Here is a 26,591-nt window from a genome sequence, read left to right on the forward strand (position 1 = left end):
TGAATCGGAGGTGTAAAGGGGGGCTGAATGTGGAGGACCCCCGGCAGGAATGTACGGACTGCCATCCGTGTGGCCAGTTTCCTCTGGAACAGAATCGAAAGGGCCGACACCTGAACCTTTACACCTGAAGATAGCTTGAGGCCTAAATCGAGGCCTGTTTGCAAAAAGGCCAGTATTCTGGCTAAACTAAACTCCCGAGGAGGGAGCTTTCTTTCAGCACATCAGCCGAAAAAAGCACTCCAAACTCTATAATAGACTCTGGAAGAGGCTGGCTTTCTTGCCGCGATCATAGTTTTAATGACCGGCAAGGAAAATCCTTTTGCTCTTAGTATTTCCGTCTCAAGAGCCACGCCGTCAAGGATAGGCTGTGCAGGTTGGGGTGAAGGCATAGTCCTTGTGACAGCAAGTCTGGACGAGCTGGCAGAAGCCAAGGAGGCTGAAGGGACATCTCCTGAAGGTCTGTGTACCAAGCCCTTTGAGGCCAATTCGGGGCCAGAAGGATTGCTGTGGTTTGTTCCTGCTTGAGGTGCCTGATGACTCTCGGAAGAAGGGTTACTGGAGGGAATATGTAGACCAGGGAGAACGGCCATGGAGCTGAGAGCGCGTCCACTAGGTAAGCTTGTGGATCTCTGGTGCGAGTCCCGTTACACTGGAGCTTTTTGTTTGATCTTGAGGCCATTAGATCTATTTGTGGGAGCCCCCATCGGGTGACCAGTTCTTGGAAGACTTCTTCGTGGAGAGCCCATTCTCCTGACTGGATGTCCTGCCGACTTAAAAAGTCGGCCTTTCAGTTCTGGACTCCGGGAATGTGGACCGCTGATAAGGCCATCAGGTGACGCTCTGCCCAACTGAGAATCGAGGATACCTCCCTCATTGCTGCTGAGCTCCCGGTCCCTCCCTGGTGGTTGACATATTCCACCGCTGTGGCATTGTCTGACTGAATATTCACTGGCCTGGAGTGAACTAGAGGTCCTGCACTCTGTAGAGCCCTGAGGATCGCCCTTAGCTCTAGGATGTTTATAGGGAGTTTTGCTTCTTCCCTTGACCATCTTCCTTGGAAGGAGTGCTCTGCCAAGACCGCCCCCCAACCTCTGAGGCTGGCATCCGTTGTCAGGATCATCCATTGAGGGATGACAAACTGGCGCCCTTTTTGCAGGTTGTGAGGAATAATCCACCAACTCAGCGATAGGCGGGTCTGCCTGGACAGAACAAAGGTCTGTGCTTTCAGATCTGTTCTGGAGCGGTTCCAGTGGCATAGCATTTCCCTCTGGAGTTGCCGGGAGTGGAACTGGGCAAATTCTGCCATGTCGAAACATGACACCAGCTTTCCTAGGACCTTCATGCATTGATGAACTGAAACCCTGTGCTGCTTCAGAAAGAGCTGTAGAAGATCTCTTAGAGCCACTCTTTTGTCCTCCGGTAGGAAGACCTTTTGGGCCCTGGTGTCTATCAAGGCTCCCAGGTGCACCATCCTTTGAGATGGGGTAGTGGTGGACTTCCTCCAGTTTATGAGCCAACCATGCCTCTGAAGGAGGGACACTGTGAGTTTGAGATGCTTCTGGAGTGTCCCTTGCGACTGGGCTAAGATCAGGAGGTCGTCCAGATATGGCAACAGACGTACTCCCTGAGTCCTGAGTGCTGCTGCCATTACAGCCATGATCTTTGTGAAGATCCTCGGGGCTGTTGATAATCCGAAAGGCAGAGCTACAAACTGGTAGTGGCAGTTCTTGATTGCGAAACGGAGGAAGCACTGGCTGTCTGCCCTTATCGGCACATGCAGGTAAGCATCCTGGATGTCCAGGGATGCTAGGAAGTCCCCTGGCTCCAGGGCCTGAAGGATGGACCTGAGAGACTCCATCCTGAACCTGGGCACTTTGAGATGTTCGTTTAGCCCTTTTAGATTGAGGATGGGTCCGGCTTCCCTACCAGGAACAGGCTTGAGTAGAAACCTGTCCCTTGCTGAGAAGGCGGGACCTGGATGATCACTCCTGCTGTCAGCAGGGAGCTTACAGAGTTGGATAATGCCCTTGCTTTTTCCGGTTCTTGAGAGGTGCCTGTTGTGAAGAACCGAGTTGGAGGGCGACCCTGAAAGGAGAGGAAGTATCCCTGAGCTATAATGGTGTTCACCCACCTGTCGGTGGTTGTGGCCTGCCAAATCTCGGCAAATGACAACAGGCGACCACCCACCGGTATGACCTGGTGAGCCGCCCCCCCCCTCATGCTGTGGGCTTGTCTGCCTGCTTAGGGGCTTGACGGCGTCCTGCCCATGACTGTTTTGGTTTGGAGGACGATGAGCGCTTTGCAGAGGGCTGCGCTCTTGATGAGGGCTGTCCCCTAGGCCTTCCCTGAGGTCTGAAGGACCGAAAGGACTGGGATCTATGCTTTATTGGTGCAGAAGGCAAAAAAGCCTTTTGGAAGTGGCTATTGTGGTTACAATTTTGTCCAGCTCTGGGCCAAAAAGGACCTCGCCTGTGAATGGCAATGCCTCTAGGGCCCTTTTTGACTCGGAATCTGCATTCCATGTACGCAGCCAGAGAGCTCGCCGGGCTGCTACTGATGAGGCTGAGATCTTAGATGATAACGCAGCTGCATCCACTGCTGCCTCCTCTAAATATGTGGCGCTCTCTCTGATTAGGTCCACTGTGGACAAAAGTTCAGAGCGACGGGTACCTGAGGTAATTTGATCCTGCAGGCTGTCTGCCCATGCGCCTATTGCCTTTGCAACCCATGCCGAGGCCATAGCCGGTCTGGCTGAGACTCCTGCATTGGTCAACACTGCCTTGAGACAGTGTTCAATCTTCCTATCAGTGAGATCTTTAAGAGAAGCCACTGTAGGTATGGGTAGAGTGGTTGCTTTTACCAGGCGAGCCACATGAGCATCTACCTGTGGGGGAGTCTCCCACTTCTGACGGTCTGCCTGAGCAAACGGGAAGAAAGAAATTAGACGTTTGGATACCAGAAACTTTTTGTTCGGGTGTTGCCATGCCTCTGACAAAACTTCCTCTAAATCTGTATTTGAGGGGAAGATGGCCAATTCCTTCTTCTTCTTGAAGTGAAGGGCGTCAGGAGCTGAGGTGTGTGAGTCCTGTATGTTAAGGGACAATCTAACAGCTTTGACTAAAGAATCCACCCTGGCCTGGGTCATTCTTTCCTCTTTATCAGGTTCCTCTAGGTCGACATCATCATCTGTGTCAACCGTGCCTTGGTCACCTGTGTCGTCACCAGAGTCTGAGTGATGGGCCACCACTGGAGCCTGAGCTCTGCGCTTAGGTGGGGCCCTCAAACCTGACTGTAAGGATGCCGACACCTGAACTAAATCCTGAATGGTGGAGGAGAAACCCTGCACCCAGGCAGGCTCAGGAATAACAGCGGGTTGTGCCTGTGGAGGCTGCTGAGCGGACTCCCTGGATGCAGCTAACTGTGAAGCTAACTCTTTCATAGCAGATGAAAGAGTGGAAGCCCAACTGGGCTCCACTGCCTGTGGACCTGAAGGGCCCCCAGGAGAGTCCTGTGCAGAGCAGCGCTCACACAAACCAGCTTGGTCTTGCACAGAGGAATCATTTTCCTTACATTTTGTGCATGTGTATGCATGCAGCTTAGGAGCTTCCCTTACAGGTTTAGCTTTGGAAGGTTTCTGTGACATACTCTCACAGAACCCACAAACACACTAATGCAAATAAAACACAGTGTATACTATCACCCTCTGACACAGAAAGAAGTATTCAGATGGGAGAGAGAAACAAAACACAATACTCTCTGACCAGCGCTAATGTAGTGTGGTACAGAGGGCTGCTGAAAAACCTGGTCCTGTAGCGTGTAGAGGAGCAGGAAAACTGGTGCGCTTCTCCCACAGTGAAGTCCCGTAATGGCGCTTACTGTACGCTGCGTGGGCGTGGAGAAGCTGAGCTCAGGCGGGAAACAGTGACTGTGCTCGCTCTGAGAGTGGAGGCGGGGAGCTGTGGATCAGACCCGCCTCCCCTGGAACCAACAGTGCCCTGCGCCAAAATGGCACTCCACAGCGCGGCACCTTGGTGGTCTAGTGGCCGCGCAGAAACAACTGGGTGCCACTGCCAGGGTCACCGGGCTGCACCGCGCCCTGGTGACATATGCTGCTAGCGGTATGCGCCGCCGAACGGCTAGCCGTCCCCTTCAGGGGGACCCGCTTACCTGTGGTTGGGCGCAGCTTCCTCCGTGTCATGAGGAAAAAATGGCAGGTCTGGCTGTAGAAGTCAGCGTGCCATTTCCAGCCACAGGGGAGCAGCGTTGCCGGCGCAAGCTGTCTCCCAGTTTTGTAGTAAAAATTAAAAAAATGTCTGACAGGGCACGGAGCCCTGTCCCTTGATACCTGTGCCTTGAGGCACCAAGAAAAAACTGAAGCCTGTAGGGGGCGTGGAGGAGGAGGAGCCTGGGCTGCACGAAAAGATTGTCAATCTTCTTGGTGCCTGTAGCTGAAGCTCCACCCACACCCCACTGTCCCAGTGACCACCATTGGTATGATAGAAAAATATTTTTTTTTATACTTGCAGACATGAGTCTAGATATCAGAAAAACAAGATCCGAGACTGTAGTGAGACAGTGGGTATGCTGAGATGCAGAAACCACTGGTTGAAGAAACTTCAACTCTCTGATTAGCAGCTGACAAAATGACCTATATAAATATATAAGGGCATTAATTTCTTGTGGCTGGGACTTGGAAAATCATAGACTCTACACTGGTAAGTTGTGCAAACACTGAGATGCTTGAGACCAGATCATATAAACTGCGTCTGTGAATCAGGTTATCAGCATATGGATGGAGGCTAACGCAGAAGAATACAAATGCGGAGCAGGATAGAAGATGTATTGAAAGTCTGGCCTATACTCCTGAAATGCAGCTGTATGAAGCTTGATAATTGGAGCAGCAGGCTGAAAGTAGAGACCGGATACCATAGAAGGTTTCTGAGGGCCAAGGCTGAAGGTATGTAAGTTAGTTGAGCTGAAACAAACTGCAGGGAACTGTGAGCAGGCTAATGGCATGGTCAATCTGATGATCTTGCAAGGATATGTAGTAAGAGACTGCATTATATCAGGTGATATCAGGTGCAAGTAATCTGTTTGTTGGAGAGATGTTAACCACTTGCTAAAAATTGCATGACCGCAGCTGTACCGTTGATAGCAGTGAATTGTACTAAAAGCATAAACACAGAAAATTGTAGGCAAGTGGTACCAACTCTTGTGTCGTTTTACTATGGCAGATATATGGAGAATACATGGCGTACAAATACAAAAGGAAAAACCAATGCATTTGCTCATTTTTGTTTATATGGCCATGGCATGTTAGCAAAGAAAACAAACAATATTTAGCCCTATTTACAGCTGTGAAAGTGCCCATACATGCACCAGTTTTCGCGATGCGGTGAGACTGATCATACTGTAGGCTTCTGATTTCATTTAACACACCATACAAGGCTACTGACATCTAATTCAATTATCCCCCAGGACTATGCCACTGGAGACTATTAATGATTCTCCTATTTCATGTGGATCTTAATGAGTGTGTCTGTTCTGTTTATTTATGAGAACATTTGGAAGAAACATCATAAATTATTCACATTTGAGGTGGTTCCACAAAATTTCCAATTGTGTTTTCCATTACCTGACTTGCCATGCAGAACTCTATTAATGGGGAACCCAAAGAGAAACTCTGCACATCAGAGTTTTTCATTAATCACGTTTTAACCTTGCTGGGAAATAATACCACTGTTGCCACCACAGCCTCTCCATGTGATACAGAAAGTCTCCTTCAATATTGATAATTGAAAGATGTTTGTTAAAAGTAGTAACAGACTGAACCCCTGAGACTGGACCCCTGTCACCTTCTCTTTTGATTGTTAAATTGATTTTATGCAGAATATGAACTAGATTATGTTTATTGATAATCTATAAAGTGAGTAAATTCAATCCTTCACTAGCTAATGCACTCCTTTATTTTGTAGTAAGAAGCATGGACTACCTTATTTTGATTGCTATTACCATGTGCAATAGATGGCCAGTTAAGTCTCCTAAAGAATTATTCAAAGTTATGTATTTGCAAAAATTGTGCTCATAGGGGCCTATCATTTGTCCTGAATATAACCGTTTATTTGTAAAATGATGGTGCCATATCTTTTTCTAGAAATAAAGTAGAAGTGAACAGTCAAGACTCAAGCCATTAAAGAATAACTGGTACTCAAGACCTTTTTAAAGCTATACAAATTACTCTTATAAATTAATTTGACCAATCAATATTTCTTTTTACTTGAGGATGTATACAACCCCACTGATAATGTTGGATCTATTTTGTACCTGAAGCAGGGTAATAAGTCCTCCATACATGTACTTATATACAGTATATAAGAAACTGTGTTAGAGAATTTATGATTATTTGTTTGGCCCTTAAAGATGTCTTTTAGAAAGCACTATTGTTCTTGTTTTGACTTTAATATTGGATTTACCAGGAGTTTACCACAATTTGAGTGTAATGGTTAGCATTACTGCCTCACAGCACTGAGGTCATGGGTTCCATTCCCACCATGGCCCTAACTGTGTGGAGTTTGTATATTCTCCCCGTACTTGCGTGGGTTTCCTCCGGGCACTCCGGTTTCCTCTCACAATCCAAAATATACTGGTAGGTTAATTGACTCCCAACAAAAATTAACCCTAGAATGTCTGTGTTCGTGTAAATGTGGTAGGGAATATAGACCCTGACCCTGAAGAAGCCTGATCCCAGGTGAAACGATCGTAGGTCCAGGGAGTAACGCTACGATTGAAGCGCCTCCCGTAGCAGCCGCATCTAGGCGAAGAAATCCACTAATCAGCTGTTCCAGGGAGCGACGCTGCCGTCGAGCGCCTCCCGCAGCAGCCGCCGCCGCATCCTCGCGAGGTGGGAGAGACGCTACCATCTAGCGTATCCCACAGGCAGCCACCCACAAAGCAGAGACGTTACCGCTCGTGACCTAGGGGATTAAGCTCGGATCTGAGCATTCCCCACAGCAGCCGAACCACCGCCGGATGACCCAGAGACAGCCATAATACTGAATGCCCCCTGTAGCAGCATTCTCAATCGGCTCCTAACAAGCTTGGTAGTACCGGACAGAGACTGATTCTAAAGTTTGCACTCAAGGGGACTCCCCAGGCACCTTCCCGTCGTATATACAGCAGCCTGCACAAGTGACGCTTATACTTCCACAGACACAGGACGTTGTCCCAGGCAGCACCATTTACCTGCAGTAGACGATCCTAGTACCAGATAAGTGTACGCTGTACACAAACAGGTACCACTCTCTCCCGCACTCCCTTGTTACCTTTCCTGACCTGTTTCCCCTTGTTCTCCCTCCTTCCTCTGCCCCCCTCTTAATCCTACCCCCCACTTACCCCACTAGTGGGTTTCTAAACAGGTGTTGCTCATCCCCAACTACCATTGAATTGACGCATATATATATATACATATATATGGGGAAGATAACAGCACACCCTATCTAGCACTACAGCTAATATTATCAGGGTCTACTCCCTACACTGGGATTATCTCTCAGTTTCCCCACTTGACTGCTCTTGTCGTTTAGCCCTCTCGTCACGCTTACATAAGCCCGCTCACCCGCTATACCTCTAAGGTCTGTCGACCAACTGACAGTAGCCGGCCCGGGGCGTATGAAGGTACTATGAGATAAGGGTGACCTATCTCTAAACTGTACAGTATTCCACCCCGAGCCCATAGGTATATAAAGCAGGGCAGCAGCCGCTTATTGTAGAGGTTCACACAGAGCACTCTTCCATTTTCACCACTGACCCTACACCCCAAAGGTCGGGAACATCCCCCACAATACCCCAAAAAGACCACTCTCACCCAGTGGCAGCTGACAGTTGGAGTAGACAACCTGCCAGAGGGGATAGGAGACTTTCCATACTCAAATCAGGCTCTCCCTTCTGTTATGGGTATATAAAGTCGGTGGGACTACCCATACCTATTGGGCAAAACGGGACCCCCATCCCTACCTCTATTCCACTCCCCACTCCAACCCGTGTCTCATCCTCCTCCAACCCTCCCCCCTCCCAGCCATACCCTTTTCTCCTTGCGGGAGAAATAGTGAATTCATACTGCTACCTTTTTCTGCCCTATAAATGTGACTGTTAAAATGAATATCACACTGGTCAAATAAACCCAGTGAAGTTTCATATAAATCAATTTATCCTTTGTGCAGTTCTCATGAGACTGTATAAGACAGAACGTTTGTCTGCTTGATAGGTAGTTTAAAAGAGTATTCACCCTTCTAAAGGGGTAATCGGTAACCAGGCCTCTTAGGGCCCAGACACTGTGTCCTCCCGCAGGACTGATTCGACCCGTGAGCTAGTACTGAAGTTTTCTCTCCAAGAAATTGAAACTTTGTTGAGATTAAGATTGTCTCTGATATTTTAGAATGTTGCAAGTATAAAATGTATATATCCATGTAAACAGCACACATTATAGTCAAATAACTTGTGGCATCAAGAGTAAACTTGTTGAGGTTAAACAGGAGGACCTAGTGCCCCGTTAGGCACAGATACTTAAGGTTACCCTAACTTGTCTATATGTCTATATGTTTTGTGTTAAATGTCTGTTAATGTCTGTCTAGATATCTTTTTACTGTATATCTAATAAAAGCTAATTTTTAAACGTCCAATAATACATTTAGAAGGGGAACATTTCTCCTCCATTACCGTGTCCAACTAGTATTCCCCCACTCGACTTCGCTATATTTCAATAGATTACCTTTAAATACCTTTATTTTCTAGCATTTTCAGCCAGACACTTCTCCCCCCTCTTTTTTGGGCATCACCTGGGCAAGTGGTCTCTGTGGTTGACTCAATACCTATATATGCGACACCATCATTACTGTTTAAATCTAAAATAATCTAAGAGTGCCCCAACAAAGAGAGAGTCTTTTTTCTTCTTTCTCCAGTAACCTATTTACTCTCCAGGGAGCACCTCCACTTGCAAAATTGTGTAAAACAGGGAGACTAACCATCCCCTTTGATTATTCTTGATTGTGGATTTTACTCATTTCTCTTTACAAAATATACTGTTACTTCTTGTGCACCGGTCACCATCCCCTCCCCCTTTTCCCCTTGAAGTATAGGGAATATAGATAGTAAGCTCCACTGGGGCAGGGACTGATGTGAATGTTCAAATATTTTCTGTAAAGCGCTGCGGAATATGTGTGCGCTATATAAGAAACTGTTAATAAATAAATAATTTGAGTGGTGGTAGATCGTTTTACTAAAATGACACACTTTGGGCCTTATTCTGGTTGACTCGCATAGCTGCGAATTTTACATTCACAGTCATTGAAATGATGCCTGCACGACCGACCGTCCCCCTCTCGCATGCCGAGTTCCACGCACATGTGTGAATGGATGTTTAGCATAAACATCAGCTGCTTGCCCCCCGTCATCCGTGTCATCAGGAAACCATGGGAACGCCCATGAGACGCAGCCCGTCTCTGCCGGCATCACTTTTGCACCATGGTTTTATTGTTCAAATAGTTTTATTGAAAAGTATAAAAGTTTACAGCATGTGGAGCAGTTAAGAGAAAATTCTGGAGTTACAAGAATAAGGCTGCTCATCCAGCAACATACAAGAAACATCAAATTGTAACAGATCACATGACCAAACCTATTTTGAGGGAGGTGGGGTGGGGTCTAGTGGATTGAGAGTAGGGAGAGTTAAGATTGGCGGGAGAGGGAGGGGGGGGGAGGGGTGAAGGAGAGTAAAAAAAAAAAAAAGGGGAGATTACGTAAGTGGGGAGGGGAGGGAGAAGGGGGAATAGATGAGGGGAGGGGTTAGGTCAGTCCCGGGAGAGGGGACCCAGTGAGTGAGTACCAGGGTTCCCAGATTTTGTGGTACTTCTCGACAGTGTTGTTTTGTAGGCTGGTGATGTATTCCATTTTTGCAACAAACCAGATGCGGTTTGAGAGTTCTGTGTGAGACGGAGTTTTAGGATCTTTCCATGATCTAGCGATCAGGAGTTTAGCTGCGGATGTGATGTGGAGAATTAGTTTGTTGGTGTGGGCGGGTAACTGGTCGACTGGGCCACACAGGAGCATATTTGTGGAGGATAGTGGGGGGCAGGCAGGGATAACAGAGGCTAGGACAGATTGAACCATGTTCCAGAAGGTTTTAATATGTGGACAGGTCCACCAGATATGGAGAAAAGTGCCTTCGCAGCCGCAGAGTCGCCAACAGGAGTTGGGGGCGGATGGGTATATGGCATGGATACGTGACGGGACGAGATACCAACGGGTGTAGATTTTGTACGCGGTTTCTTTAATTGCTACACTAATGGAGCACTTAGAAATGGCTAGTCGTATATCGTTCCATGCGTCTTCTCCTAGGGGGGACCCCAGGTCCGAGTCCCAAGCAGCTTCGTGGGGTTCTATAGGTGGGCCATCTGGTGAGAGAATGTAGTGGTATAGATAAGATATAGTGCCCCTGTCCGTAGGTCTGTAAGAGCACAGTTTCTCCATGGGAGTAAGGTCCCTGAGGGTATCAGTTTTAGGGAGTGAAGAGAAGAAGCTTCTGATTTGTAGGAATTGGTAGAAAAGAGAGTGGGGGATGTGGTGTTTCTCACTCAGGTCCGCAAAAGAGAGGGGGGTATTCCTGTCTTGGAGATGTTTAAGTCGTGTTATTCCTAGCTTGGACCAGGTAGAGGTCATGTGGGGGGATTGGCCTGGAGGGAATGAAGGGTGTTGCCAAATCGGCGTTAATGGAGAGGGATGGGAGGTGAGGGAAAGTTTGTCGGCTAAGGTGTCCCATATAGAGAGCGTGAGGGATATTGTAGGTGAGGATTGAGCTAGGGTGGGTCTAAGTTTTCGTGGAATCCAGGGGAGATGGGAGATGGAGTGGGTCATAGCAAGATCCGACTCCATGTCAACCCATCTTTTCATGCCGGGGGGAGAATGCCAAGCAACTAATTGGCTGAGTCTGGTAGCTTGATAGTATTTGGAAAAGAGAGGGAGGCCCAGGCCTCCTGATGAGGGGGGTTTGATAAGTATGCTACGTTTAATGCGTGGTTTCTTGTGATTCCAGATGAATTTACAGCATGAGGTTTGTAGGGTGTTGAGGGTCCTAGTGGGGATGCTGATGGGGAGGGTCTGGAATAGGTAAAGGAGTTTGGGGAGCACAGACATTTTTATAGCATTAATTCTGCCTATCCAGGAAATTAAGAGTTTACTCCAGCGAGCGAGATCTTGTGTGATGGACTGGATGAGGGGGGGGAAGTTGAATTTGTAAAGGTTAGTGTAGGATTTTGTGAGGTTTATTCCTAGATATTTTATATAGTCCCTGCGCCAAGAGAAATCAAAGTTAGTTTGAAGGAGGTCGAGCGCAGGTCTGGGGATATGAAGGGGGAGTGCTTCAGATTTGTCATGGTTAATCTTGTAACCCGAAAAATGGCCGTACAAGGATAGTTCTTGAAAGAGATTGGGGAGGGAAATGGAGGGGTTGGAGAGAGTGAGGAGGACGTCATCAGCAAAAAGCGATATTTTGTAGCTAGAGTTGCCTATCGTGACACCTGAGATATCAGGATTGATTCTAATGCGGTTGGCAAGGGGTTCTATAATTAGTGCAAAAAGAAGCGGGGATAATGGGCAGCCCTGTCTGGTTCCATTGGAAACACTGAATGGGGCAGAGGTTAGGCCTGCAGCAGAGACAGAAGTAGAGGGGTTGTGATAAAGAGCTTGTATGGCCTGTAGGAACTGTCCTTGAAATCCAAATCTTTGGAGTGTGTGGGAAAGAAAAGACCATGATACCCTGTCAAACGCCTTTTCTGCATCTAAGGCTAGTAACAGGGTGGGGAGCTTAATGGCGTTTGCGTGGTGGATCAAGTTGATGGTTCTTCTGGTATTGTCTAATGCTTGGCGAGTTGGTACGAAGCCCACTTGATCAGGGTGAATGAGGGAGGGGAGTATTGGATTGAGTCTATTAGCTAGTATTTTTGCAAAAAGTTTTAGGTCTGTGTTTAGGAGGGATATGGGGCGGTAGTTTGATACCAGCTGTGGGTCTTTGCCAGGCTTTGGTATGACGGTGATTACCGCTCTCGTAGTGTCTGGGTGAAAGAATTCTCCATTTAGGATGCGATTGAAGGTAGCAGTGAGTTGGGGGAGTAGAGATTGTTGGAATGTTTTATAGTATGAGAAAGGGAGCCCGTCCGGACCTGGTGATTTGGAGGGTTTTTGGGATTTGAGGGCGTTTTTTATTTCTTCTGAGGAGATAGGGGAGCAGAGTTTGGAAGACGTGTCTGAGTCAAGTTCTGGGAGAGAGCATGAGGTCAGGTATTCGGGAGAGGACATTGACGTGAGGGTGGAAGAGGGTGGTGTAGAGGAATTGTACAGATTGTTATAGTATTGCTTAAAGATGTCATTAATATCGTTGGGATGGTAGCACAGAGAACCTGAGGGGTTTTTAAGGGACGGGATAGCGGAACGGGCTTTACGGCTTTTGAGTTGATTGGCCATGAGAGAGTCTGCTTTATTACTCTTCTCATAGAAACGCTGGTTGGTCCAGCGTAGGGATTTCTCAATTTTTTCTGAGAGGATAGCATTGAGAGCGGCTTTGGCCTTGGAGAGTTGTTTGTAGTTAGTCGGTCGGGGAGCGTTTATGTTGCGAGTCGAGGAGGGCGACTTGGTTTAGTAGGTTTTGAAATTTTTGTTTCTGTTCCCTGTTTCTGTGGGAGGCGTAGCTAATGATGTGGCCCCGGATTACTGACTTATGCGCTTCCCAGACTAAAGGAGTACAGTCTTGATCAGCGGAGTTGAGAGAGAAGTAGTCTATCAACGCCTCGTTGATCTTGTTTTGGAAGTGTGGGATCTTTAATAGGGTCTCGTTTAAGCGCCATGAGGGCTTGGGGATTGGTGTTTCCAAAAGGTTGAAAGAAGAGGTGAGAAAGCAATGGTCAGACCATGTACTGGGGATGATGCTGGAGTTTATTAATGAGGTGGAGGTCAAGGGGTCACAAAATATCAGGTCAATTCGCGAGTGAGAGTGATGGGAGGGGGAGTAGTAGGTATAATCTCTGGTGGAGGGATTCATGGAGCGCCAAGTCTCGACAAGACCGGTCTCTGTGGTATGCTTTAAAAGGGCCCGGGCCAGAGGGTCGGATCTAGAGGAGGGGAGGTGAGGTGATTTATCTAAGTCAGGGTCAGGAACGCAGTTAAAGTCTCCTCCTAGAAATACATGACCGCTTTTCTTTTTCTGCAAGGTGGTGAAGAACTTTTTAAAGAAGCGTTGTTGGCCTGAGTTGGGGGCGTATATATTAGCAAAAGTTACCTCCATGTGGCCCAGTCGACCAGTGACAATGAGATATCTGCCGTCGGAGTCTTTAAACACCGAGTGCATTGAGAAGGGGAGTCTGTTGCGGAGTAGGATGGCCACACCATTATGTTTGGACGAGCTGGAGGAGTAGTACACAGTAGAGAATTGTCTAGATTGGAGGGTGGGGTGTCCAGGTGCTCTGAAATGTGTCTCTTGCAGAAGGATGACGTCTGCGTTAAGGGTACGAATGGTGCGGAATAGGAGAGAACGCTTTTGAGGGGTGTTTAGGCCCCTTGCGTTCATTGAGGCTATTGTGAGAGGCATCCTAGGTTGCTAGGTGGGGAGGAGAAAGAGGATGGGGGGGGGAAGGGGGGAAGGTAAGGCGGAGGGGAGGGACAGATACTGTGTGTGTTAAAGAGGATAAGTGTGAGCGTTACTCTAGAGCGTTGTGGAGGGGGTGGGGGCTAGGTGTGATAGGAGGTTAGGGAGGACGAGGCTGAGAACGAGTCCTCGGAGAGAAGAGGAGGTGCTCAGTTGGTAGGACTGGTGAGTCCAAAGGGGTGGTCCACCCTTAGGGGGCGTCACCCTAGGAAGGAGGGTTGGGGGGGTGTGTGGAAAGTAAACGTATCTTGTCGATTCCCCTGGGTGCGGAGATCAGCAAGTAAATTGAAACATTAAATTGAAACATTAAACATACAGATGTCAAAGAAATCAAAGGGGTGCTGAGGCGGGGGGGGGGGGGAGAGCGGCAGAGAGAAGGGGCCCATCTGCTGTCAAATATGTACTGCAGTGATGGGTAGGGTGTGTTTTTCTCGTAAATTGCGGGCAACAAGATCAAAGGTGCTCTCCCAACCGCCCCATGCCCCCCGCCCAGCCCCCATACAATCTAACAAGGCAACTTCAAACACAGTCAGTGTCATGGCCTGAACTGAAACAAGCGGTCTGGAATGACCATTAGAGAAGTGAAGTACAATCCTAACTAGTGCTCAAATATGTGAGGAGCAAACTGGTAAACAAAAAGGTAAAAGTCTAAGGGGGTCATTCCGTATTAGCTGAAGGGTTCGAGTCATTCGTGGGTGGATGGTGACCCGCCCTCTGGGAGGGAGGAAGATTCTTCAAGGTGGGAGAGCAGATCCCTGCATTCCCGCATATCTCTGATTAGAACAGTCTTACCGTTCAGGTCCACAATTAGCTTGAAGGGGAAGCCCCAACGGTAACGGATGCCTTTGTGCCGGAGGGCTGTTGTGAGGTCACGAAAGTCCCTTCTTTTTGCTAGTGTGAGAGGGGCCAGATCCTGATAAAACTGGAGTCTAGAGGATTCAAAGGTGGTGGATCTCTGACCTCTTGTTGCTGAAAGGACCATTTCTTTATCTTTAAAGCTTAGGAATCGGATGATCACGTCCCGGGGTGGGTCTCCATCGCGAGGTTTTGGTCTAAGCGCACGGTGCGCTCTCTCTAAAGGAAGTTTTCTCGGACCAATATCTTTGGATATGGTGGAGAAGAGTCTGTGGAGGTAGGGCTCTAGGGCCTCTTGCGGGATAGATTCAGGAATGTTGCGTATACGGATGTTGTTTCTCCGCTCTCTGTTTTCCAGATCTTCGTTCTTAGAGCGAAGGTCAGTTAGTTCAGAGATGATGTGATTTAGGTCTCTGCTTGTGTCGTTCAGAGATTTTTGAAAGCCGTCTTGTCGAGTTTCCAGTTTGGAGGTTCTGGCTGCAAGGGAGGTAATGTCTGATTTAATGGAGGCCATCGCCTTGTCCAATTTAGTCTCGAGCGAATCCTTAAGATCGGTGATTAAGGATCGAAGAGCCAGGATGTCCTCCTTGGTGGAGGGGGTAGGTGAGGCGGGCTGCTTCTTATCCATGGCTTTTGGGGTAGGGGAGTTGGGCTCCTCCCGAGGAGTTGCTTTGATGGAGCGAGTGAAGTGGTGAGAGATGTCAGATCCTCCTTTTTTGGGCGTTTTAGCGGTGGATCTCCGCATGTGAGAGGGGCCCGGGCAGGTAGAGTAGTATGAATGGATCTAAAAAGGCCGGGACTTGTAGGGAGTCGGGTCCTCGATCAGTTGTTGTATGGTTCGGTAAGTAGGGGTGAATGGTCAGGGGCACCCAGGGGAAGCGGGGCAGGGGCCTTTAGGTCGACATGAGGCGCTACAGTTCAATTGAAGAGGAAAAGGGGGTGGTCTCTTTGTCAAGGCTGACGGGGAGGGGGATCCACTTTCCCAGATGATGGGGAGCTTGATAGTAGCCGGAGGATGGGAGACTGTTGTTTCTCAGCTGTGGGGTCTCCTCACGATGCTGCGGGGTCGGGCTTTAAGCGTTGCTCGGTTATAAGGAGGCGGAGTGGGTTCAGAGGGGATGGGATTGGCAGGGGCGGCAATACGTGGGCCTGGGGCGTGGGTATTATCCCCCTTATATAGGGGTTTTCATTGGCCTGTGCTGGGCTGCGTCTGCCCCACTCAATATGGCCGCCGCCTGTCTTCCTCAGTGCCTGGGGAGGGTGTACAGGCCAGGTGCAGCACGTAGTTATGAGGGCAGGACAGCCTTGACCCTCTCACTATTATGCCCAGTCTGGCTGACCTGGATGGAGCCGGGAGAGCAGGCGGGTGGATGGCTGTGCAGATGATGCCACATCCAATATGGCCGCCGCTCTTTGTTTGCCCCGTTTAGCTGTGGATTGGGGCAGATTAATGGGGCTAGGGGTCCTGTGAGGTTGGGGTGGGTAGCGCCCACACCTCAGGAGGTCCAGGTGAGCTCCCTGGGTGATGCAGGGGGGTGGTAGGGGGCACAGCTCCGGCGTCTCCGGATTCCAAAATGGCCGCCGGCTGGGGAGAAGGGGGCCTGAGCTGCTCCTACCTTGTCAACGGAGCCGATGCAGGCTCCTGCGGGGGTCCGGTGGCGCCGGGGGACCGCACAGAGGGTCACTCTGGTTTGGATGATGCCTCCGGAGTAGTCACGTCGCGCCTACTTCGTGCGGGAGCCCAGCGGCGGACCGGGCAGCAACTCGAGGTCCCGGCTTCTGCAGGTGCTAGGCCGCAGTCCGCAGGGACCCGAAAACGGGACCCCCGACTCCGCAGCGCTTCCCAGCAAGCTCCCCAGAGATGAGGGGGAGCCCACCGGCACCTATTGTGCACGCAGGTACGTGTGGAGGGGATTTGGAGGGGTTTTTAGATGTCCCCAGTCGGAGCTCTCCTGGAAAGCAGCCTCTCTCCTTCACAGTCAGGCCACGCCCCTTGCACCATGGTTTTAAAGAGCATTTTGTACTGTATATCATTACATATACAGTTAGGCTTCCATAAACAAATAACCAAAAAGAGTCATCATTGCCTAGAACAATATATTGGGATTAATGTATGATTCCTTCTAGGTGAAAGGGTTTATTTGACTCCTATTGCTCAATTATCATATTTTAATGTAGGGCCAGTGTTTAGCTTTTATATTATAATGTGTATTACCCACCAGATTTGTCCAAAAATCCTGCCTTCTGCCTTTCTCATACATACCTGTCACAAGTATTAATCCAGCTGTGTAGAGTAATGCTTTAAGATTACTACAGAATTTTTGTTTTTGACCAAGACTTGCTTCTGTCCAGACCCTAGTTGTCCTAGTATACAAGACCTCCAGCTTTGACCATGATCAAAGCTGTACTGTTAAGCTATGGACATCCATTTTGTCTTTTGTCCCCCACTGGTTCTGTTCACCCAATTGGAGTTTATATTGTGGTTCAAAATGTGATCATTAGCAAGACTTCCAATTACACTTTCCTGAACTATGCAGTGGAAATGCAGTGGTGTAATTAGATGCATGATATAAGTGCATTTGTGCAAAACAAAGCAAAGGTAATCATAAAATAAAAAAACTACCATATATCACAGACAAAATTTTGGGAGTACAGCGCTCTACTGGGGATATAATAGACAATTGGAATATATTGATATATTACCAACTTGGGATCCTAGATACTGTCCATTGCTTTGTTACTTCATACGATTCACATGAAAAAAATAGAAAAATATACAACATGTGTAATAGTCCACAAATACATATAAACCAATAAATATATAGGGGACTCTTGGAGCTAGATGGATACAGTGGATTCCTCTATGTCCCTTGTGTGGTGGTAGGCTGGGAGGCTTTCTTTTTACAGGATCACCTTGTGTCAGGATATATGAATCGCTTACACTCTGCTTACATAAAAAGGGTTAGAACCCCGTGTATAAAGGTTTCTTTTTCTTTATGGTGATCAACAAACGGTGCTTACTTATAGCTTACATGTATCAGGGTGATGGAACTCTCATCAAGGTTTCTTTATGTAAAAGACATCTCCAACTCCATTTTGAATAAAAAAACTTTTTTTCCTTTTATTATAAAACAATTATAAAAAAACGGTGCCAGATAGACTCCAAAAACCAGAAAACACAACAGTGGCCAGATGGAAGCCCGGGAAGCAGAGCCGAATTTCCCATTAGGCACGTGAGGCACCGGCCTAGGGCGGCACATGTTTGAGGGGGCACTTGGATGCCTGTGATAGTACTGTCAGCCCAAAATGTACCAATAACTGCAAAATATCCACTGTACTGTACTATATTCCATCTTAAATAGAGTGTAAATGGATAGGACATGCAGAAATTGCCCCTATAAACTGTCCTACTTAGTAAACATTATTGTTGTGCCTAGGGGCGCCCTCATCCCTAAATCCGCCCCTGCCGGGAAGCACACTCACGGTTATACTGGTATGGGGGGCAGCTCGGTCACACACACAAACAAGAACTTCAGTGGTAGTGGCACCCCACCAATGCTTTTCGACTTGTGGAAAGTCTTTTTCAAGGTGCGCAACAGAATTTCAAGTCTTTTTGTTTTGTATAAAATAAAAAAAGCAGTTATGTTTGCAGCTTTGGCCCTCTAGCCTTTAAATACCTGGGTAAGATGTGGCTGCTATATGACTGGTGGTGTAACTTCACTGTGGGTCTGAGCTCAGTACAAATGTGTTTGGAAAATGGGCAAAACCATGTGCACTGCAGGTGGGGCAGATGTAATATGTGCAGAGAGAGATAAATTTGGGTGGGGTGTGCTGAAACTGAACTCTAAATTGCAGTGTAAAAATAATGCAATCAGTATTTACCCTGCACAGAAACAAAATAATTTGCACAAGTCTCTCTATACATGTTACATCTGCCCCACCTGCAGTGCACATGGTTTTGTCCATTTTCCAAACACATTTGTACTGAGCTCAGATCAAAATAAGGCCCTGTGTGTGCAAAAAAAACAAGGTAAAAATCTCCAACTCTTGTCATAAAGGAACTGGTTCATACAATGCACAAACTTAGACCCTGGAAACTCCTGTGTTGAAAGACCAGGGTCCGACCAGGGATTTTGGTGTAAAAGGGGTATTAGCATAACTTAATGTAGCGGGAGGAATAGCCCACAGCAACTTGTATCAGAATGCTAGTATTGTAGTGTGATTAAAACTTTACTTTTGAAGAAGAAGTACAATTGAGTTGCGAAAGATCCCAGCATGCCAAGAGGAGCTGTTTGATGCACCTTGATCAAAGATGTGTGACATATTTGTATGCTGCATACTTTTTTTTGTGTGACATAAGTATTCATTACATTTACACCTTTATAATACCTTTTAGGCTGTTTAAATTTGTGTAATGTGTATGTCTGAGATGTTCTCCAGTGAAACGCAGAGTATGTAATTCATCATCATCATCATCATCCTCCTCCTCTGTGTTCAAATTCCACTGGGGTTTTAGCATCTGTAAGTCAGGTCCTTCCAGGCAATGCATTGTTTCTGTCCAGTAACCTTTAATTACAATTTGACTGTTGTTGTTGTTGTTATTATTATTATTATTATTATTTATTTATTTATATGACGCCACAAGGGTTCTGCAGCGCCCAGTTACAGTGTACACATAATCAAACTGAAAAACCCCCCAGTTGACTGCGGAAAAAAGATGCTCAATGTAGAAAGACTTGCATGTGCACAATTAAATATGCAAATTTCATCCAAAAGGATTTGCATAAATGAAAGTTGCACCTGAAAGGGGACACACTAATCCAAAGGCAAATTGCAGCTGCAAAAATCCAAAACTCACATTTACTTCTAATCTCTGACTTATGCTGGGTACACACCAGGACGACTAGGGCCCGATCCCCACAATCTAGATCCAATTCCGATCAATTGGATGTAGATTGTGTGCTGATTGGGCCCTTTTCTGACCTGGTGTGGACCGATACCGATCCGATGCGCGGTCCCGCGGGTCGGTCGTTATTGAGATCCTACCTGCTGCAGGTAGGATCTCAATGACGACCATACAGCCGGGTGCGGGTTGCCATCAGATCGGACCCGCTCACGGTGCACATCGTGAGCGGGTCGTACCCCCCCGCGTCACCGTGAGCGGGTCGGACGAGACACTGACGACCCGCTCACGATGTGCATCGTGAGCGGGTCGTCCTGGTGTGTACCCTACATAAGGCACAATGGGAAAATGTGAGTTCTAATTCACATGGGATATTGCTAAGGGCAACTAATCAGAATATAAGTCTTATTTATTTAGCACCTTCAAGAAGATAAAAGATCCCATCTGATTGGTTTCCCATAGCAACATCCCATAGCAACATCCCATATGAAATACAACTCCCATCTTAGTAAATTTCCCCCAATGTGTTTTATAAGAGCAGTAATTAAGATGTTAACAGTTCAAGAACATTTGTGTTTGTATTGAACCTGCTTTTTGGATCTGACATTTCGCAACTTAAGTTTTAAAATAACCTCGGTAAACCAAACTTAAAAACTGCAGAGCAAGCATGATTGCCTCTTTAACACAAACACAGCTTAAGGGGATCAGCTGTTGTATACTGGATACTGTGGTTTTAAGATAACATACATGAAGCACAGCAGGTGGGGTCTATCCCAGAGTGTTTGAGATAACAGGACCATGGAGCTGTACTCCCTAGCCAAGACACTGCATTAACATAAGTTGTAAGGTTAGACAACTGTCTGAAAATAGCACAGAACTTCAAATAGAATTCTAGTAACTGTTGCAAAATATAGAACGAAGACTGACTGAGAATCCTTCTTAACCGGTGATGTAACTAATAACAAAGGGCGTGGGTTATGCCACAATTCTGTGATCCTGTTGCACCACAAGTCTGAATGCTAGTGAACTATGTAGTCTTAATTCATTCTATGTATAAAGCATACAGTATATAAATTGTTAGTATTGCATGTATAGGTATCTACTGTGCATTATATCTGTTTATTAACTTGTAATAGATGGACATTTGAGTATACAGCATATTGGCACACATATAACAACTAACCACCAGTGCTGGTCCAAAATAATTACAAGCAGTATAAAATTGAAGTTAATAAAAAAAAAAAATCAATGGCTGTGTAATATACAGTTATAACGTAAAGCTTGAACAGGAATCCAAGTCTAGACATACTATAGCAACAAACTATACAATAATATTGCACTGTAGAGTTTGGTAGACTTTCACTGCACTCACTGACCTAGGGTCTGGGCCAGGGATAGATGCATTCATGCAGTGGAGCAAATTTGTTGCTACTGTGCAGCGATCTTGCAACGGCGATCACAGAGAGCAATTATTCACAAAGGAATTGACCGTCAGAGCGTTTGTCGGAGGTAACTAGAGAATGGTGTCTCAAACATAGGTCTGACGTGACCATCTTTAATCCTGTACAGAGTTAAAATGGCTCTGGCGTCTTACTGTACACAGCACTGTTGTGCATCCATAGACTTATTGAAATATCTATTCTATAATGACATGTGTCTGATGGATACGTCTTCAGTTATAAGTCGTGGATCTGAGACGGCTCCAGTAGGCATCTTAGTGCAAATCCCACACCATTTGCATTCATCGCTAATTGAGGCCCATTGGAAATAATTATGCAAGTTCATGTTCATATCTTGCAGCTGTCTTCAATAATTACAGCTATGACCAGGTCAAATGCTCAGTTGCCAATTGTTTTCAGCAAGATGCAGCAAAAAGGGTCTGCTCCATCCCCATTACTCTTGTTTTGTTAAAATGTATTTTCCAGATGAAAAAAAATTAATCACAGTTTTTTTTTTTTTTCCTAGGAACACTTCAATCTGAGCAGCCCTACTGGAATGAATTGTTTGGTTGATGGAACCATTCCACCCAGTTCTGGCCTATCCAGTTCAAGTGCCTTGGTGTGTTGTGCTGGGCTTGCTACCCTCACTGCTAATGGAAAATCTCTTTCTAAGGTAAGATGCTGATCTTGATATCCTATTAGAGAACGATTAATGTGAAGAAACATGTTGCACACGCCATCACCATTATAAATGTATTATAGTGCTTTCCAATGTAAATAGGATCTCCGCACACAGTATAGCATTGTAAAGTAGTTCTTTTGCAAGCTCATATATCCATGATCTATCCCTTTTACACTAGGCAAGCCGTCGCACCCGTGATTTTGTTCCTGAGTGCGACCTGGCTTACGGACCCTTCCTATCGGTCTCCCTTCCCGGCATAAATCCGGGCTGGTGACATCATTGGGTGGTGGGGCCGGGGTGGCACTGGGAGATGAGCACATCAACCCGGGTTACCTGTTTCCGCTGCCCCTGGACCCGGGAGCGTCCCGGGTCCAACCCAAGTAACGTCCTAGGTTGGAGTGACCCAGGATTGCATGATTTCACTAGCAAAAAAACCCGGGTCGACCCGGGTTATTTTTGCTAGTGGAAAAGGGGTATCCATAACTTACCTACAGTTGATAGGTTAAAGAAACGGATTGGGCCCGCGTTATTACGGAATGCTTTGCTGGGCCTGTCCCATCTCCCCTCTGCTGGACTGACTTACCCTGCCTACTAGGCTGCCTCACTTCTGGGATTTGCATTACACCATATGGAAAGCAAGCCTGACCTTACTATTGGCTGCGGATAGCTAGCGGGTACTTCCTGGCAGCAGTGCTACGTGTCCCTAGCTAATTATATGTATAAGGGGTGCTACTGCGGGCATTATGTGTCAGGGGTGCTGCTACTGCGGGCATTATGTGTGAAGGCGTGCCGCTATGACGCTATGCGTGTAGGCAGTGCTGCTAACGCTGACATTAAGCATGTAAGCGGTGCTGCTACTGTGGGCATTACGAATGTAAGCAGTGCTGCTACTGTGGGCATTATGCATGTAAGAGGCTCTGCTACTGTGGGCATTATGCATGTAAGAGGTGCTGCTACTGTGGGAATGATGCATGTAAGAGGAGCTGCTACTGTGGACATTATGCATGTAAGAGGCGCTGCTACTGAGGGTGTTATGGGCCAGATTCAGCACTGGTTGAAAGTGCTATTTTAGCAGATATGCTCGGACTTAGGGCAGTATTCAATGAGAAAAGTTCTCCGTGTTTTGTGGAGAATTTGTGCTTTTTTCGCCGTGGAGAGAGGTTTTTTTTCTCCAAAGGCGAGCCACCCTATTCAATGTGAAATATTCTCCGTCTTTCTTAGTGATTCTCGCCGTCTCTCTCCGTGAAGAAATTCTCCATCTTTTGATGGAGAGCAGGAATGTGAACTTTTAAACTAAAAGGGTGTTTTTTTTAATTTTGGTGTCAAAAAATCAGGTTTTTTTTTCTGTGGAGGGCCATGTTATTTTTATTCATGTGCCTATAGCACATGAATATATATTTAATTTTTAAAAAAATATTTTTTTACATTTTTTCTTTTTTTTACACAGTGCAGCCAGCAGGGGGCCGGAGCGCTCGAGCCGCTCATTAGATATTCATATATTCACTGCACCCGTATGCACGTTCGGGTACAGTGAATACTGGGTCCCCCGCTGGCTATAGAGGGGGGCAGCCTGTGCTGCCTGGGTCCCAGGGGGGCCCCCTACCCTCACATATGTTCTGTGGCATCCAGGGAGACTTTAATCTCCCTGGATGCCACGTCCCTGTCAGCTCCCTGCTGCGGACGCTTGTCCGCTGCAGGGGTTAAGACTCGCCGCGAGTGGCGGCGAGTCTTATAAACATTGAATAGTGGAAACAGGAGAGGCAACGAGCCCTCCGGAACACGGAGAGTGCACGGCGAGCAAAAAAAAATGCTCGCCGTGCACGGAGAATATTTCCATTGAATACTGCCCTTAAACTGCTGTTTCATGTAGGAAAATGGCACCACTGTCTAAGTGCCAGCAAGGGGCAGTGCCACAGCATTAAGTGTGCACCCTTGTGGCAGCCATCAGCCACCACCTGTAGCGTGCACCACTGTAATTTCCTTTCTTTTATATCCTCCTGTTCCTCATCTGCCTCTCTCTTCTGTCTCCCCCTATTCCTCTTCCTCCTCTCTCTTCCATCTTCCCCCTATTCCTCACTATCTGTCTACCCTTATTCCTCCATCTCCCCCTGTTCCTCCTCTTCCTCTCTCTTCTTTCTCCCCCGGTTCCTCCTCTTCCTCTCCATCTCCCCCTATTCTTCTTCCTCTCTTCCATATCCCCCTTATTCCTCCTCCTCTCTTGTCTCCCCCTACTCCTCCTCTTCATCTCTCTTCCACCTCCCCCTAGTCTTCCTCTGTCTCTTCTTATTCCTCCTCTCTTCCTGTTTGCCCTATTCCTCCTCCTCTCTCTTCCATCTCCTCCTATTCATTCTTCCTCCTCCTCCTCCTCCTCCTGTCTCCCTTCATTCCCTGTCCTTTTTCTACTCTTCATCTCCTCTATGTCTACTCTTTCTCTTACATCTCTCCCTATTTCTCCCGCTATTTCTCCTCCACTCTTTTCCTTCTCCCCTTATTCCTCCTCTTCTGTCTCCCCCCTATTTCTTTTTCTTGTCTCCACCTATTTCTCTCTCATCTCCCCCAATTCCTGTAATATAGCGCAGCAGGAGGAGGCAGTGTGAGTGTCCGTGTATTACAGCATAGAGGGAGGAGTGCGTTCATGGAGGAGTATAAATGTCTTTGATACAGCGCAGGCGATGGGACTCTTATCAGTGTGATACAGCCAGAGGCGGATTGAGTCATGTTAACAGATTCTGCTGGGTTCTGGGCCACTTTAAAGGTTCACAGGAATCCCCATTTCACAGGTAGAACGGTCACAGTTCTAAAACAGCCTTTGTAATACTGCCACAATGAACCGTACATACACATGTGCTCAGTGCATCTGGCTTGCTCCTGACCACCATGCCAACTATGGAAACAAACAAGTGTGCCAACATATAGTGCGCAATTAAAACTCAGTGCAGCAGATGTGAATTACACCTTAAAGTAGGACATCCAGAACCTACTTAAACAGACATCTAGTAACAAAAACAAGGGGGTGTCTCACATACAGCGCTCTGTGTATAACCTTAAAACATAGAGATACCACCATTAGTTTCCCTTTAAATGGAGATCTCAAATCTGCAGGCTTTTTGGTGAACCTGAAATGATACACACCCAATCTCACAAATTATGTGAGCGGGTGAGATAGGAGAAAATATAGTGCAGATTATCCTTGGTGTAAGGAGATATGATGTATTTAGTTGGCTTGATCGGAGAACAATTTCCCTTTCCACGTCCTCTTAATTTGAATCCTGCTCCTTTTAGGTCCTTGCTGGGTATTACAGACCCCTCAGGACCACAGTAATCCGGGTCTCCCAGCTGCTGGTAACAATGTGGAAGTACAGGAGGAGTCAGTGTTGCTTCTGTCTCCGATTTACATCCCCTACTTCTGGGTCAGTGTTGCCAACTCTGCTTCTATCCGTCACCCAGGTCTCTCCAGATATCAGGCAGCACCATGCCAACTAGCCACTGACACAAGCCCATTAGTCAATTGGCTGCTGTGTTGTGTGGTAAGCTAGCATTGCCCAACCCCTGCTGACCCAAGGTGCTCCAGTTCCTTGTTCCTCTGACAACTCTGCTGTGCATGAGAGGAACACAGATCTAAGGGGTAGATGTATTAAGCAGTGATAAGTGAGGAGAAGTGATAAAGTGCCTGGTACTTTATCGACGGCCAATCAGCTCCTGACTGTTAAGTTACAGGCTGGCTTTAAAAAGAGACAGTAGCTGATTGGCCGATGATAAAGTACCAGGCACTTTATCACTTCTCCCTTATCACTGCTTCATACATCTACCCCTCGGTGGCATACAGAGAAGAGGGGCCATATGAAGAAGAAACTTACGGCCCTCAACTGACAGTTGGTCATGAAGGAGAGTGCTATTCATGACATTGCTGTGACCAGCTCTGATAGAGATGTGGGTGTCTTTTTGCTCTGCTGGACCCTGTGTTCCATCATTTAACTTTCTATGCATTGTGCTGTCAGAGGGATTTGACTGGATCCCTCTTAGCACCCCCTGTTACCGCATTTTCACTATAGTACATCCCGTGTTCTAATTTACATGTAATAAAAGTTTGCTCTGTTTTTTTCCTTTCCATCTAATGGAATTCTTTTGCTGTGTTATTTTGTCAGTTGTAATATATAGCCAACTGTTTAGCTGTAATTTTTGTTGAAAGTAGTCTAAAATAAATTAGATACGTGGACTGAGGTCAGAAGAAATGTTGGAAGGATCTTAAATTTATGTAAACAAGTGATAAGAATAAAGTACACAGTTCTGGTAAGAAGAGTGTGGGGAAGAGAAAAAAGAAAGTAATATTCCTGAATAGAATGGAATGGAATATATACTAATATCACAAAAAATAAATACCAAAGACCATTTTAACAATAAAAGCTTGGTATGGAATGTTAGTTTCGGTCTTGTGGTGCTGCTATGAAGCATGCAGAAGGCCCCTACCAACATATGATTAGCATATGTGTGTCCACCTCCAAATATCCACCATAATCAGTGCCAAACATCTATTGGCATGTAATACGTGCCAGGATGCTTATGTCTATTTTGAAATAATTAAGCAAGAGTTTGCCTGGGGTTAACAGGCAAATGCTGGTGCACCTGATCTGCCATGGTAGTGCTACTATGAGACCTTCAACCTAGTGCCTAGTTCAGATGGCTGCCTTCTACATGGAAGCACAATTTGGTACTTTTCCATGAGTAAATACCCCCCCCCCCTTTTTTTTAAATAACTTGAAAGTGGCAAAAGTAATTGCCTTCCATTATTGTTTTATTCCATGTTTAATGAGATTATATATTTCATTTTTGATTCAACTGAATGTTTTAAATTATAAAAAAAAAAAAAAATGTCATGCACAAAAATTATGAGACCCTTAACCTACAATTTTGGGTACTTGTGTATTAGCACGGCGCCCACGATTTCCATCTTATGGCATCTTATACAATTTAAAATTGTATACCATTGTATATGGCATACAATGAGATGAGATGAGATACGATTTT

The 26,591-nt window shown here is 46.6% G+C and overlaps 1 protein-coding gene across 1 annotated transcript in view; it reads left to right on the plus strand.

Annotated features, from left to right (window-relative positions):
• Nucleotides 1–26,591, plus strand: part of GALK2 (galactokinase 2) — a 166,561-nt gene that overhangs the window by 54,648 nt on the left and 85,322 nt on the right. The window contains exon 5 of the mRNA XM_083183955.1: nt 21,411–21,557. Within this exon, the coding sequence (XP_083040081.1) occupies nt 21,411–21,557 (147 nt within the window). The remainder of the gene's footprint in view (nt 1–21,410; nt 21,558–26,591) is intronic.

Source organism: Crinia signifera, chromosome 4, assembly GCF_055691185.1.
Source record: "Crinia signifera chromosome 4, ASM5569118v1, whole genome shotgun sequence".
NCBI lineage: Eukaryota > Metazoa > Chordata > Amphibia > Anura > Myobatrachidae > Crinia > Crinia signifera.